The 14949-nt window shown below is 39.0% G+C and overlaps 1 protein-coding gene across 1 annotated transcript in view; it reads right to left on the reverse strand.

Annotated features, from left to right (window-relative positions):
- Nucleotides 1–394: 394 nt before the first annotated feature.
- Nucleotides 395–14949, reverse strand: part of MAML2 (mastermind like transcriptional coactivator 2) — a 375812-nt gene continuing 361257 nt past the window's right edge. Inside the window, exons 4-5 of the mRNA XM_002708435.5 lie at nucleotides 13095–13206; nucleotides 395–6591 (exon numbers count right to left, since the gene is read on the reverse strand). Of these exons, the coding sequence (XP_002708481.1) occupies nucleotides 5573–6591; nucleotides 13095–13206 (1131 nt within the window). The 3' untranslated portion in view covers nucleotides 395–5572. The remainder of the gene's footprint in view (nucleotides 6592–13094; nucleotides 13207–14949) is intronic.

Consider the following 14949-nt stretch of genomic DNA (forward strand, 5'->3'; position numbering starts at 1 on the left):
TGATTACAGCAGATGAAATGCTTTTCCGGGACAGTGGATGAAGAAGGGGGTAGGGGACTGTGTTCCTTCTGCTCCTTTTTGTCATCTCTGACGTCTCCATTAGGAGCTGCAACACCACACTGGATCCAGCTCCTGTCAAAAGGGCTAACCAATATTGCAGCCATTGCATGGTGTTCTTTACCCTGGCCTCTTATTTATTTATTGTTTTTTGGTTCTGTCATCTAGGAGTGGAAGTAGCTTCCTGTTTTTGTTCATCTCTGGATGCCCCTCCTCATCCCCCATTTGGCTTCTCAGCTTGTTCATCACCCATGAAACCAATTCCTTGTATAAAACCTTCTTGATCCTTGGAATATTTGAGGTAGTTTTTCTTTCCCTGATTAGAAATCAGTCTAAGAATTTTTGAAAATTTTATTTTCATTCTACATATTTATGGGATACAGTGTAATGATTTGATACATACACTCAAGATGTGATGGCAGTTGACACTTTTTGAAAAATAGAATTTTCAGTCTTAAACTAAAATTATTGCACATTAAGCCAGAGAGATGGGAATATAGCAGGAGAAATGACTAGATTTGTTTGGATTATTAGTGATATTTTGGAGTTGAAGATATATGAAAAACTGTGTTTGGAGACAGGGCAGCCAGAAAATGTAACAGACATTTGTGGTTTATTTATTTATTTTTGACAATAACAATCTGATTTTCCTAAGGGAAATCATTCCTTTCTCATTCTCAGATGTTATGGCTTGTGTGGTATTACCACAACCTGTGCCTACAGGAATGGGTGCTTGACTCAGGCTTGGTCACCGAGAACTCTGCACCTGCCTGGCCAGTGGGAATGTTCCGGGAAGGACACATGCCCTGGTTAAAATCTCAGAGAGGCAAAGTCAGATCTTTTGAAAGGGAAGAATTCACTGCTGTCAGTGCTGGACTTGGAGGTGTGGGGATGAACATGTGAAATCTCTAGCAGCCACTTTGTCACCACAAGAGAAGGATATGTCTGATGGTGAGCCAAGACACAGGGAAGCAGAGGTGAGAGGCATCAAAGCTGTCAATGGCACCTTTGGGCTGCTGATTTCAGCTATGCATAATCCCAGATTTATCCCCTAGAAGTTTTCGTTACATTAACTGGTAAAGTTTTCTCTCTGAGCCTGTTCAAGGTATACTTTCTTTCCTTTCTTCCATCTCCTTAGCCCCTTCCTTTCTTTTTCTGAAAGAACCCTATAAACATCTACAGTTTATGCAGTTTTTTATACTTTTTCTTTCTCCCTCTCCCTGCATCCCACCTTCCATTTTGCTGAAAGAATTGTTATAAAATGCCTACATATATCCATGCACATTCTGGAGCTAAAGATGACTTAAATTTGATAAAAGGAAATTTAAATACTATTTTTCTACCCATACACAAGCCCTCTGTTAATATTACTGCATACAGTTCAAAGATAACAGCACTTGGTTTCAAAAATTGATGATCAATGTATTTTCCTCGTTCCTGGGGCACAATGCCAGTGAAATCCATCCTATGGATTATAAGAAATGAAGAAGGATATTTAAAAGATGTTGCACTGCCATTCACAACTCAACAAAAGTTCATTAACATATACTCAGTGGCATTTACTACTCAAAGTAATGGTTTTCTCCTCCCTACTAGGCAAATATTTTCTTCGTGAGATTCCATGATTTCACAAGAAAATAAGCATTTTATATCACATCACACCCATTGATCTCTAGGGCTTGATTTGTAGTCAGTGGGCATCTATATTACACAGTCTTCCTAACTGTCTACAGTCCATTATGGCCCACTTAGGACAAAAAATATCTTCCTTTCATGTCATCTACTGTTAAAGGAGAGGGTTGCTTTGTTAAATGGGGTTAATGACAATCTGGAAATTTTCAAGCTATTGAGTGACTATTGATTTCTTTATTTTAAAAAAGATATGATTGAGATTTTTTGGTTAATTTTTAACAGTTTTGAAAAATAATCAAGCAGAGTTGGAAAAGAATGTAGATATATTTCAGGCTCAAAGCTTCTTTCTGTGGGTGGTGAAAGAGTTACAGAAATATAGAAATTATGGATAAAGAAATTAAGAATTTGAACTACCTTTAGCAACTGCAGCGTGGGAAGAAGCTTGGCTGTTGTCGCTTTTCCACTCTTGTTTACTTTCCTATTTTCTCTCTGAAATAAATTTCCATTGCTACACCCTGGGATTCATAGATAATTTTGGAATTGCATATTTTTTCTCTTAATTTGTGTATCATTTATTTTAACCGATATTGGTCTTATCTGTTTACCATCCAACTTTCCAACTTCATTTGTAAAAAAACTATATAAAATATCAATAATGTTAATAAAAAAGAGAATGTTCTATACATTTTTGTTGACAGAGGGGAAAGAGCCAGTAGATTGTGGGGCAGAAGGATTTTCAATGGTCCCTTGCCTACTACAAAGTCTTACCCCTTGACTCTCAAGAAACGCTGTATAACTATTCTCAGCCAGACTGTGTTTACCAGGCTCTGTATTCACATAGCCTGAGTGACCAAATGTCACACAGCAGGGCGCACAAACACCTACAGTGTCTGAGTAGTAGGCAGTGTTGCCCACGCATTGAGTGAGTGCTATGCACACAGAATTTCAGTACAAACTTTCTAAATGCACCACAAAACGCTGAAATGAGACAAGGTGGCATTTTGCTGTATTAGAAGCTTCCTGTTGAATATTCATTACTATTACCAGCTCTCAGATCTTTCTGTGATACAGCAGCAATATCATCATTGGTGACTGAAAATATGATTCCATGCAAGAAAACCACTTCTGAATTTTTTAAAACTATTTTTTTACACATAGAATTACACATAATACAAAATACTTGTCTTACAAATTGAAATCTTTACAGTTAAGGGTACAGGTACAGTAACGCAGGTAATATTAGTGCATTCAGTTAGAGCAGAGTCATTTATCTTCATTGGGCTTAACATCAAGCCAAGAATGAGTTATTTGCTTAAATTGCTTTCTAGACTTTGCATTTTAAAAAAAAAGAAAAATTACTTCTACCTTCTGTATAACAAGTCAGGGTAATAAACAATGCCAACAGTTAAGTAGTCTAGTATTTCTATAAATGGGAGATTGTATTCCAATAGTTCTTAAATTGTAACTCCTAGGGTTTTGGCTAAACACATCTATGAAATTGTTATTATCTCAGCTTTCAGGAAAATTACATCATCTTTGGTAATAGGCTACCAAGAAACAGAAACTATGGACTACACCATTTTTCCAAAGAATCCTGCATTTTAATGAATAGCTGAATAAATAGACATTAATTATGAAATTCACATTAAGATAGAAGAGAATCCAAACATTCTGATTGCTTTATCTCTTAAATTTGATAACTATGACAAAACATACTATTTATGTTAAGATAAAAATAAGCTGAATCACAGGAGTATAACTGGGAAGTGCTGGCAGATATATACATTAACATGGAGGAGCCATAAAATAAAACTGTTTATATGTACATCATTTTTTCCTTTCTTTTTTGTATGGAGAAACACTGTTTTATAAAATGGGAAAACACACAGAAGACCACATGCAACAAGGACCAATACAATATGCACAGCAGAATAATCAAATAAGACACAAGAACCATGAGTTTAAAAAAGAATTTGGAAGCAGGAAAAAAAAAAGAAAGGATTGAAACCTGGAATGCCTTCTTATTGAGGTTTCAGAATATAAATCTGTCTAACAAGCTTCTTGATAGTTTTCCAAAGTTCCCACTCAACCACCTATGGTTTAAGTGTAGAGCTAAAAATAAACCATCATATTATACAAAACTTTGTATATTAGCATACAAAAGGTAACAATTTACTTTTTGTATAAAATATAACCTTTTGATAGTATATTTATTTCACATATGTATAAATATAACCCAAAGAATATGTTTTAAGTATTTCTACCAAAATATTCTTTACAAAAGTTTACAAAACAAGTCATTTATTTATATTTACAAACCAGCACAGAAAAGATTCTGGGCCAGTGATATTGGTATTGTGTAAAAGGAGAGTGCCTCTAGGCATTTTAAAGAGTAAGAGAGAGCTTTGCCAAACTTTCAAAATATGTGTTCTGTTTTGACTAGATATTTAAAGACTTTGTTTTTAAACCACTTGAGTTAAATGACATTTGATATTTGAATATGTGAGTGTATCACTAAAAGGGCTGAAGATAACCTTTCCTCTTCTGTCATTAAGGAAATGATAGTGCTGTCTTGCATCCATCCAAAATCTGCACCCCTTATTCATTTAATGGCTGATCTCTATGTGGGAACTGAGGTTAAATGAGTCAACAAAAACTCTTTGATACCGTGGCTCAGCCCTGAGGGAGAAAACCTGAATATGGAGGGTCCCTCTCGCATGCAGTTATGATCCATCACACAGGGACAAGAGAAATAATAGATCTCTATGAACCGACCACATTTTAAGTAACCCTTAACAAGACCCAAATATGTCCAAAGAGCAGATTTTTCTCTCTTAGGCATTCTTTTAACCCTATCACATTTTTACCACTGGTAACTGCCAAACCTAGTTCTTATTTTCAACCAAAACATGCTATCTTCTAATCTTACTTTTGGTTTCCAAACTGCCTTCTCTTAGAAACTAGTCATTGGTCATCAATATGAATAAGGAGGACAAGGATCAATTTCACTGAGACTTGGAACAAACCAGTGGTCATCAACCACAATAAGTAACACCCCAGGTTATTTGTGGTCAGATACATCTCCTTTATAGCAATGTCCAATATTCTTGAGTGAAATCTGATGTACAGAGGTGTGCATCAATATTTCAGTACAATTAGGACAGCCTTGGTTACTTAAACTTGGTTAAGACTAGATTTGGAATTGATTGTGAATGCCAAAGTCAAGGTTCCCAGCTCTACATTCTTGTTTCGTCAGTAGACACAACATTCCACTGAAGAAGAGCATATGTAGGAAAACTGCAAAAGTGATGAGAAAATTTGTAATTCACTGGATGTTTTCTAGATTCTATTGCTGTCCTTTACTTAGGACACCATTTGGCTATTTCAAACAAACTTATAATACATCAATCTATCCTGCAAGTTTTAGGGAAATTAAGTCAAAGTATAGAGTGGAAAAATTAAGCCACATACAGCTGCTAGAAAAAAATTGGTTGCTTGTTGCTTGGAACAAGTACCTCCTCATGATTTGGAATTTAAACAAGCTACAGATTCTATTACTTTTCTTTCAGGGATAAAAGGAGGTTGGGGAGACTATTTTACATAATTAATTACACATCAACATCACAGTTCTTTTTGGATAGATTGGATACTGTGTCCTGGAGTTCAGATGGGAAAAGTTATCCTAATATTTCTCTTTCAGGTTTGAGATTTAAAACAAGAAGTTGGACCAAATCATTCGCCAACACAGTTACTTTCTCCTTTTCATTTATAAGCCATGCTGTCTCCATGTAGTTCACCTGGAAGTCAACATTTAGCCTTTACAGAGTCTTTCTAGAATACTGTCTTCTAGTGCTTGGAGTTTGCAAGTTTTCTCTTTTCTCCTTCAGGAACTGTTGTTCCCCAGGATTTCATCAAGATTGATGTCTTTCATCCAGTCATCATTACCAGGTTCTGTCTTCAGTAAGGAATCAATGAAATCAGCATCACTGTTTAGGGCAGGGCCCATGTTGTCAGTCTGTTGACTGAGGAAGTCAAAAGTTAAGTCATTGCTCTGATCAGTTCCTTGAAAAGCCCTGGAACTTTGGTTGGGTGAAGGGAAATTGCTCGGTGTCAGGGATGATGGTTGGCTTATGCCTGTCCTCGTCTGGTTCAACCCTGTTCCTGACTGGTTCATACTAGGCAAAATCTGTGTACTTAGCGGAGTGGGTCTGAGACTCAAACCCCTGAGTGGACCCATAGTTTGTCCATTTAATGTTTGGCTCATTTGGTTCATGGGTCTCATTTGCACTGCTGGTGTTAACTGGTTAGGAGGAGCCACTGCCCTCTGGGAAAATTGCTGGCTACCTACTGCCTGTTGCAACGACTGGTTTGGGGTATAGGATGCAGGTGTACCTGTGGAGAAGCGGATTCCTGTGGACTTCAGGGCTTCCTGCTGTTTGGCTGTTGCTTCTTGAGAGGCCCAGTTTGGTGCTGTTGTGTTGGACGTGATCATGACATTTGATGTTCTCTGTGCTGGCATGCTTGCCATGCTATGGGTTAAATTTGGTCTCAATTGTTGTGAATTGCCAACAGATCCAGCTCCAAAAGAGGCCACATTGTTATTATTACTTGGGCCTAAGGTGGGTGGCCGGGGCATCAGAGGGTTGTTTTGATTTGCTATCAATTGATTTGGATTTCTCTGTTGGGTCAGTTGATTCATTCCTGAAGTGACGCTGTATGTGCCAGGTTGATTACAAGGAAGATTTGCATACATCCCGAGGTTCTGAACTGTTGTGGGTAATGATGGCATTCTTGTCCCATGGGAAGTAGACATGAGGCTGGAATTTGGAGTTAAAATGGTATGTGTGGAAACTGGGTTTGCCAAAGGCTGGTTAGAGTTTAAATTCACTGTTGATGAGCCACCTAAGAAAAGGAAGAGAATTATATCAGTTCACAATAATACAGTATCTACTCTTTCACAGCAATTTACAATAGAATCAATTTTGAAACTGGCTTCAGGTATAAGAATAATTTAAGACAAACAATCATTAAATATATTATGTAAAAGAAATTATGAAGCCCTGGGTAGGGGAAGTATCACCCTATATCTCTCCTTGGTCAAGAGTTTACATGATACAGAAAAAAAGACTAAAACAGATGACTCTGTTTCACAGATTTCACATTATTATTCCTCTTCTGAGTCACTGGCAGCATGTGATAGTCAATCATTCATTTTGAATTATCTTTACTATGTTCCAAGTCAAAAGACAGTTTTAATTAGCCAATTGTCATAAAATGATTACCCCTGCTTACCACTGGGTCCAAATAAAAAAAGGGTGGGTGAATTCTAATACACAACTGCTAGATCAATATTCCTACCTGGGGGCCTTAAAAGTTATGTCCCATTCTTCACCTGAATTATACCCATTCAAGAAACTGCCACAAGTGTTAAAGCATCAATTTCTATCTCTTTTAACCACCTGGAACTCAATGCAATTCATGCTCTAGTGATAATTTCCAAATGGAAAGTCTTCTGCTCTAGGAAGCATTGTTCCTAATGCATTATTATCCAATACACTTTGAGCCACGTTTGCTCATGCATACAATGCCTTTCATTGAGCCCTATTTTTTATTCAGTGTTCAAGTCAAGTCTCAAGCTCCTTCATTAAGCTTTCTCCTATATTCTAGACTGCTCTGTTGGGTAGCATTTGCCCTTGGAATCTTTCATTAAGCACTTGGATTTTATATTGGGCAATCCATAGAGCCTCAAAATTCCTGCCAACTAAATTAATGTCTGTTAATAACTGATTGAATGTGGAACCAGTACCCGAGTCACAGGCTGCTGAATAGGAAGACTCCACAAAACAAATAGAGATTAATCAACCCACTGAAATCTTCCTGACTCGAGGAAGTGAAATCATGATGGGAAACCAGCTTGAGTTACAATAATGGAGCACCAGAAGGAGAAAAAAAGAGGGTCTATTATATAAGTTCCATGAGCAGAGGAATTTTTGTCTGTTTTGTTCATGGTCATATTCAACAAGTCTATTAGATGGCACAAAGTAGGTATTCAATTGACAGTATTTGAATGAATGGTTAAGAGATTGAAGCAAATACAAAATTTGGAGTAAAATGCTATTATGAAATTTCCCTGAAGAGAGGCCAGGAATCCTGGAGAATCAGGGATGCTGAGCAACAGAGCTACACACACATATGAGCATCAGAATGTCAGCTCAGGAGAATGTGTCTGCATTTGTAATCCAAGGATAGCCCCTGCTGCCTGAGAATTCCTAGTACGGTAGATAACCGGAAGAGTGAAGGTCGAATGAACACACAACTCTTGTTATTCATTTGAAAATATGCCTGCAAATAGACTACAGACCCCATGAAGGCATGGGCAGCCTCTTGGATCTTCTCTCCTTGCACACAGAAAATACTTGAATAACAACTGAGAGTATACAAAATACTAATTAGCTATGCTTCATCATCTTGGAATATGGAAAGTATATGGCAAAGGAATTTACAATATGAAAATGTTGTGGAAAAAGTTTATTTTTTCCTCTATTTTAATAATATGCCCTGAGCATGGAAAGCCAAAACACTCTGGAAAAAAAAAAAAAAAGAAAGAAGACCTAAATGGAAGATCTCTGCGAGTGAGATCCCAGTGGAAAGAACGGGGCCATCAAAGAAGGAGGTACCTTTCTCTGAAGGGAGGAGAAAACTTCCACTTTGACTATGACCCTGTCTGAATAAGATCGAAGTCAGCGAACTCAAAAGGCTTCCATAGCCTTGGCAACTCATGACTAGAGCCTAGGGAGATTACTGACGCCATAAACAAGAGTGTCAAATTGTTAAGTCAACAACAGGAGTCACTGTGTACTTACTTCTCATGTGGGATCTGTCCTTAATGTGTTGTCCAATGTGAAATAATGCTATAACTAGTACTGAAACAGTATTTTTCACTTTGTGTTTCTGTGTGGGTGCAAACTGATGAAATCTTTACTTAATATATACTAAATTGATCTTCTATATATAAAGATAATTGAAAATGGATCTTGATGTGAATGGAATGGGAGAGGGAGCGGGAGATGGGAGGGGTGCAAGTGGGAGGGAAATTATTGAGGGGGGGAAGCCATTGTAATCCATAAACTGTACTTTGGAAATTTATATTTACTAAATAAAAAAAGTCATTCAACAACAAAAAAATACTTTCAATATGTGCTAATAAAAAAATAATATGCCCTGAGATGGTTTATAATGAGAGTGGCCTGTTCAAATAACCAGAATAGAGAGAATTTCCAAAGGCTTCATATAGTAAAACAGTAAACATTAGGAAACTCCTAATTTGTGATACAGATGGTTCAACGTGCTGTTCATACTTCATTTCTAACATTAACATCTGAGAAAGATGACATTATAATAAAAATGGTAAAAGAGTATGTGCTTTGTTTTGTTGCTTATTTAATTCTCAGAAAAATGAGAAGTACAAAACACTAGAGCAGTGATTTTTATCCATTTGGGGATTAGTAGTTGAATGCTAAGGATTTCTCCCTTAGAAAAAATGCCCTAGTGCATGATAGAGGAGACTGCTACATGCCTACTTAATATCCAACTTCCCTGACTTTCTTAGAAATAGAACTTTTATTTTTGTAACCATTAGCTCAGTTGAAATACCTCATTTCCCAAACTTCCTGACTGATTGGGGGCCCAGATGAGTAAATTCTGGCTAAAGGTAGAAGATAGTAGGGGAAAACCCATTAATAAAAACTACTTTAGGGGCCAGCTTTGTGGTACAGAGGATTAAGCTGCCACCTGTGATGTCGGCATCCCATATGGGCACTGGTTCAAGTCCTGGTTGCTCCGCTTAAGATCCAGCTTCCTGCAAAGGCAGCTGGGAAAGCAGAGGAAGATGGCACAGTCCTTGGCCACCCGTGTGAAAGACCCAGAAGGAATTCCAGTCTCCTGGCTTTGACCTGGCCCAGCCCTTTCCATTGGGGCCATTTGGGGAGTGAACCAGTGAAGAGAAGTTCTCTCCCCACCCTCCCCCCTTCTCTCTCTGGCTCTCCTTCTCTCTTTCTGAAACTCTGCCTTTCAAATAAATGAATAAATATGAGTAAGTCAAAACAAACAAAAATGCAAAACTACTTTAAAAAGGGAATCTGGGGTGTATATTTGCCCTAGTGGTTAGGATGCTTTTGTTTGTATTGGAATGCCTGGGTTTGAGTCTTGGTTCAGGTTCCCCATTGTAGCTTCCTGCTAATGCAGACTCTTGTTGGTTGGCAGCAGGGGATGGCTCAAGTACTTGGGTCTCTGTCACCCACATGGGAGTTCTAGATTGGGTTTCTGACTACCGTTTCAGCCTGCCATGGCTGTTGTGGGTATTTGGGAGGTGAAGGGGGAGCAGTCCCCATCTTCCAAATTTAAAAGGAGGGTGGCAATCTGATATATTTTGGAGACCATTTTACCCTTCTCAGTCATCTTCCTACCTATATGAATATGAAGATTGGTGATGGGTGACCACAAGGCAGCTCTTAGAATAGAAACCATATGCCCAAGCAGATGGGAGCAGAAAGACAAAGGAATCCTGGATTCCTGACAATACTGCAGAGCCACCAAACCACCATAGACTATACCTGGAATTATTTTGTACAATGGACAAAGAAAGTCCTAAACTTTTAATTTTGTATGAGTATTTCAAAGGGTTCCCAGCTTCCCCAAAGTCCATTCATGGGTCACAGTGTAAGATACCTTATTCCAAATAAACCCTTTGTTGTATTTCCCTCTCCTTGAGGACAAACAGAGAATTCTGTTTATTCCATGAGGAAAAGCAGTATGAGCGTGGAATGCATGTATTCTATTCCTAAGTTTAGTGGCAAGAGACAACTTGGTGTATTTGAAGGAGCTTAAACAAATTAGGGCACATGTACTTAAAACTACACTTAACAGAACTAGAAAATAATAATAAATAGAAATGTTCACAACCTCCTTATTATTTTTTTTTGTTTCATTTTATTTGAAAGGCAGAGAGTCCAAAACAGACAGAAAGAAACCTTGAACCTACTAGTTCACTCCTCAAATGCCTTTAACAGCCAGGACTGGGCCAGGCCAAATCCAGGAGCCAGGAACTCAATCTGGAGCTCCCATGTGGTTGGTAGGGGCCCAGTTACTTGAGCCATGCCTCACTGCCTCCCAGGATTCATATTAACAGGAAGCTGGACCAGAAGCAGAACCTGGACTTGAACCCAGGCACTCTGATGCAGGTGTCCAGGGGCCACTTAACCACTGTACCAAATGCTCACCCCTATATTCTTTCCTTCCTTAGAGAGTTTTCTCTGTAGTCACCTGGACCAATGAAGGTAACAAGTAGGCAAAGTTCTCTTGAAGGCAAAGAGAACTTGGGAAACCCATAGGATAAACTTAATACATGGAAACGTGGAGTGTTTTGGGTAGAAGAGATCTGAATAGATGCTGAATAGAAGGTAGAAACAGTACAGGCTGAATTTGAGAGAGGTCTTTCATAGTTCTGAGATGCGAGAGGAGAGATTTTGCTGGTAGTGCTTATCACCTAATTAATTAATTTAGAGAGGTGTGGTGAGGGAGAGAATATGCTCCCAGCCACTGGTTCACTTTTCAAATTCCTGCAACAGCCGAGCCACAAGCCAGGACCTCAATCTGAAGTAGGCAGGCATGCAGGCTAAAACTGATTAGATTTGTGAACTGGAAGACCATGCCTTAACCATGCCCCTGTGTGAACTCATCCCCCTGCCTGGCCACACATGGGGGCCCACCAGCCAATCAGGTTAATTAACCACTCCCCTTTGGAAGTAGGTTAAAAGCCGGGACATGGTGTGGCCGCTCGTCTCTTCTTCACTGGACTCTTGCCAGGAGGGGGTTTGCTGAACCCTTCGGGCCATGCGCCCTAGGCTTCCTGGCCCAGATACAGGCCTACATGCTCTTCCATGTGGCCGATTCCTGGTGCTCCATATGAACCCCTATTCACCTCTCTCTCTCTTAAATAAAGCTCTCACCCTCCTATGCATCTTTCTCACTAAATAAAAGGCTAGAATGTACCATGCTGCCTCGTTTATCTGTGCCGGTATTTAGAATCCTTCTCTAAATATTGGGCAAGAACCCTCTCAGGCTTATTAATATTGGGGATTTATTAATAAGCTCATGGTGAAATCGTATGGCACCCCAAATTCCTGTAGCACATGCGGCACCCCAGATAGCACTTCTGGGAAACTTAAGGGGCCACATCTGTGTGTAAATTTTAGGGGGTCTTCTCCGATTTCAAATCCAGGTCTCTCACCTAGGTTTCAGGAACTCAATTATTTGAGCCATCACTACTGCCTCCCAAGAAAATTGGAGTCAGGAGTCAGCTTGGAATTGAAGCCAGGCACTCTGAATCAGGATAGGGGCAGTTTGAACAGCATCTTAACCATGAGGTCAAACGATCCCCTCCTCCCCCCACTGCATAATGAGAGATAAAGATGGGGGGGGTGGAGAGTGAGCCAGCACACTACAAAGAAGTTTCATCTTATAATTTTTTTAACTTTTTTTATTTTTAACAGGCAGAGTTAGACAGTGAGAGAGACAGAGAGAAAGGTCTTCCTTTCGTTGGTTCACCCTCCAAATGGCCACTTTGGCCGGCGCGCTGAGCCGATCTGAAGCCAGGAGCCAGGTGCTTCCTCCTGGTCTCCCATGCGGGTGCAGGGCCCAAGCATTTGAGCCATCCTCCACTGTGCTCCCGGGCCACAGCAGAGAGCTGGACTGGAAGAGGAGCCACCGGGACAGAACCGGCGCCCCAACCGGGACTAGAACCCGGAGTACCGGCGCCACAGGTGGAGGATTAGCCTAGTGAGCAGTGGTGCTGGCTTTGTTTTATAATTTAAATGAAATTTACCTTTGGTGTTTTTGAGAGACTCATATATACTCAATTTTCTTTTTTTGTTTTTTTTTGTTTTTCTTTCTCAAATTCCTTAATGGCAGAACTATTCGTCTATAAAGGAGAAAACTGGGAGATGAGCTCAAATGTGGAGACAAAAAGATTCAGCTTTATGCAAGTTACATGTGTGACAGTCCAAGGAAGAGAGATGTCTGAAATCTTATACTACCTGGGTAAAGATACCGTTGTTGGAGAGAGAATGGTTGACTCTCACAGCTAGAAAATATTTAGATTTTCTGAGTTTTCAAAGGTATTGCAGTTAGCAGTAAAATGTGTGACTACAGGGCAAGATTAAGCAAGAAGACTTAATGAAAGAAGTGAAAAATATTTAAGTGTGGTCTTGAAATGAAAGCTAAATTGGAGTTAGAAAGATTCTAAGATGTTACAATCAGATATAGTATAGGGAAAGGAGGCAATATTGAGAATTACATACCTTTTTCTTTTCACATTTATGACTTTTATGGTTTTTAAGAAAACTTACCAGAATACTGAGCATTTGGTTGCATATTGCCCACATTTCTTCTTTGGTCTTTATAGTCTGGGGGTGGCCTTGTCAAATGTCGGTTTATCTGATCTTGTGGAGCAATTTTCTCCTGGAAAACACAAAGGAATATGTAGTAGATTTCATCATTAAATTTTCACTTATAATAACTTATGCACTATTATTCCAAAGTGAATATAAGGACAATTTTGCAGTCACAGTTCAGTCATTTCTCTTTTAGTAGTCTTAATTCAGAGATAAATCTCTTCAATTTCAAACATAGAAACCAACTTCTTCTCCATAACATTCAACATGTGTGTTGGGTCTAGTGGCTCTCCTTATTTCCCTTACTTTTTGATTACACTTCAATGAGAACTAAATTTCTGGGATTTTTGAGAAGGCATTTCTAGCTTTACATTATAGCATACCTAATCTACTTTGGTACCCATACAAGTTTATGATTCTAGATTCACAGGAAATGGATAACATATGAATAATGTTGCCAGAGGAAGTACAGACTACCTGAGTACTATGAATTTTAATTTGTTAAATGTGGCAACCCTCGATAGAAGGAGATATCAAGAGATAACCAATCAGGTATAGGCACTATGTGCATATTTACCCCTTTTTTACCCCTCATAACAAACCCTGAAAGGTAGGTATGATTATTCCTCCTTGAAAGATGATGAAATGAGGGGCAGCTCTTGTGGCACAGTGGGTAAAGCCACTATCTGTGACACCCATAATCTGATATGAACGCTGGTTCATGTCCTGGCTGCTCCACTTCCAATCCAGCTTCCTGCTAATGTGCCTGAGAAAGCAGCAGAAGATGGCCCAAGTGTTTGGGCCCCTGTGATCCATGTGGGAGACCCAGAAGAAGATCCTGGTTCCTGGCTTCAGCCTGTCCCATCTGTGACTGTTGCACCTATCTGAGGAGTGAAACAGAAGATGGAAGATCTCTCTCCCCAACCCTCCACAATGCTTTCAAATCAATCAATCAATCTTAAAAAAAAAAAAAAAAGAAAAATGGAAGCATGTCTAGGCTAAGAAACTTGGTCAAGGTCATACTGTGGTGGAACAGAGCCCACATCCTGAGTCAAAAACTCGGGCTTTTCCCTGCCACACAGTTCAGTGGTTCTTTGCCTCTCTGTTTTCCCATGTCCCATTCTGAAAGCACAGCAGTTTCCCAGGTTTCCTTCTTCCTATCCTTCCAGAATCAGCTGCATTTTCATCTTCAGAATATATGAGTTGGGAGCTTAGAGGGAAATAGGAATATTCTTTTTTTACCCAGCATTCTTTTATTTAAGGTATGCAAACATCATGCATTTGATAAATATTTTAGGAACATAATGATTCTTCCCACCGTAGCTGCGCTCCTACCCTTCTTCCTCCTTCTTCTCCTATTCCCATTCTTATTTTTTACTAAGTTAACTTTATACACATAAGATTAACTCTATATTAAGTAAAGAGTTCAAAATAGTAAAAAAAAAAAACAAAAAACAAAAAACCCTGTTCCTCAACAGTCAAGACAAGGGCTATTCAAAGTCATCGCATCTCAAAGTGTCAATTTTCTTTATAGAATCCCTTTTAAGTGCTCTATTAGTTATCACAGGTCAGGGAGAACATATGACATTTGTCCTTTTGGGACTAGCTTATTGCACTAATTATCATGTTCTCCAGTTTCACCCATTTTGTCACAAATGACAGGATTTTATTTTTTCCACTGTGTAGTATTCCATGGTGTACATATCCCATAATTTCTTTATTCAGTCTTCAGTTGATGGACATTTGGGTTGATTCCATATCTTAGTTACTGTGAATTGAGCTGCAATAAACATAAGGGTACAGATAACTC

The sequence above is a fragment of the Oryctolagus cuniculus genome, chromosome 1, assembly GCF_964237555.1.
Source record: "Oryctolagus cuniculus chromosome 1, mOryCun1.1, whole genome shotgun sequence".
In the NCBI taxonomy this organism is placed as follows: Eukaryota; Metazoa; Chordata; class Mammalia; order Lagomorpha; family Leporidae; genus Oryctolagus; species Oryctolagus cuniculus.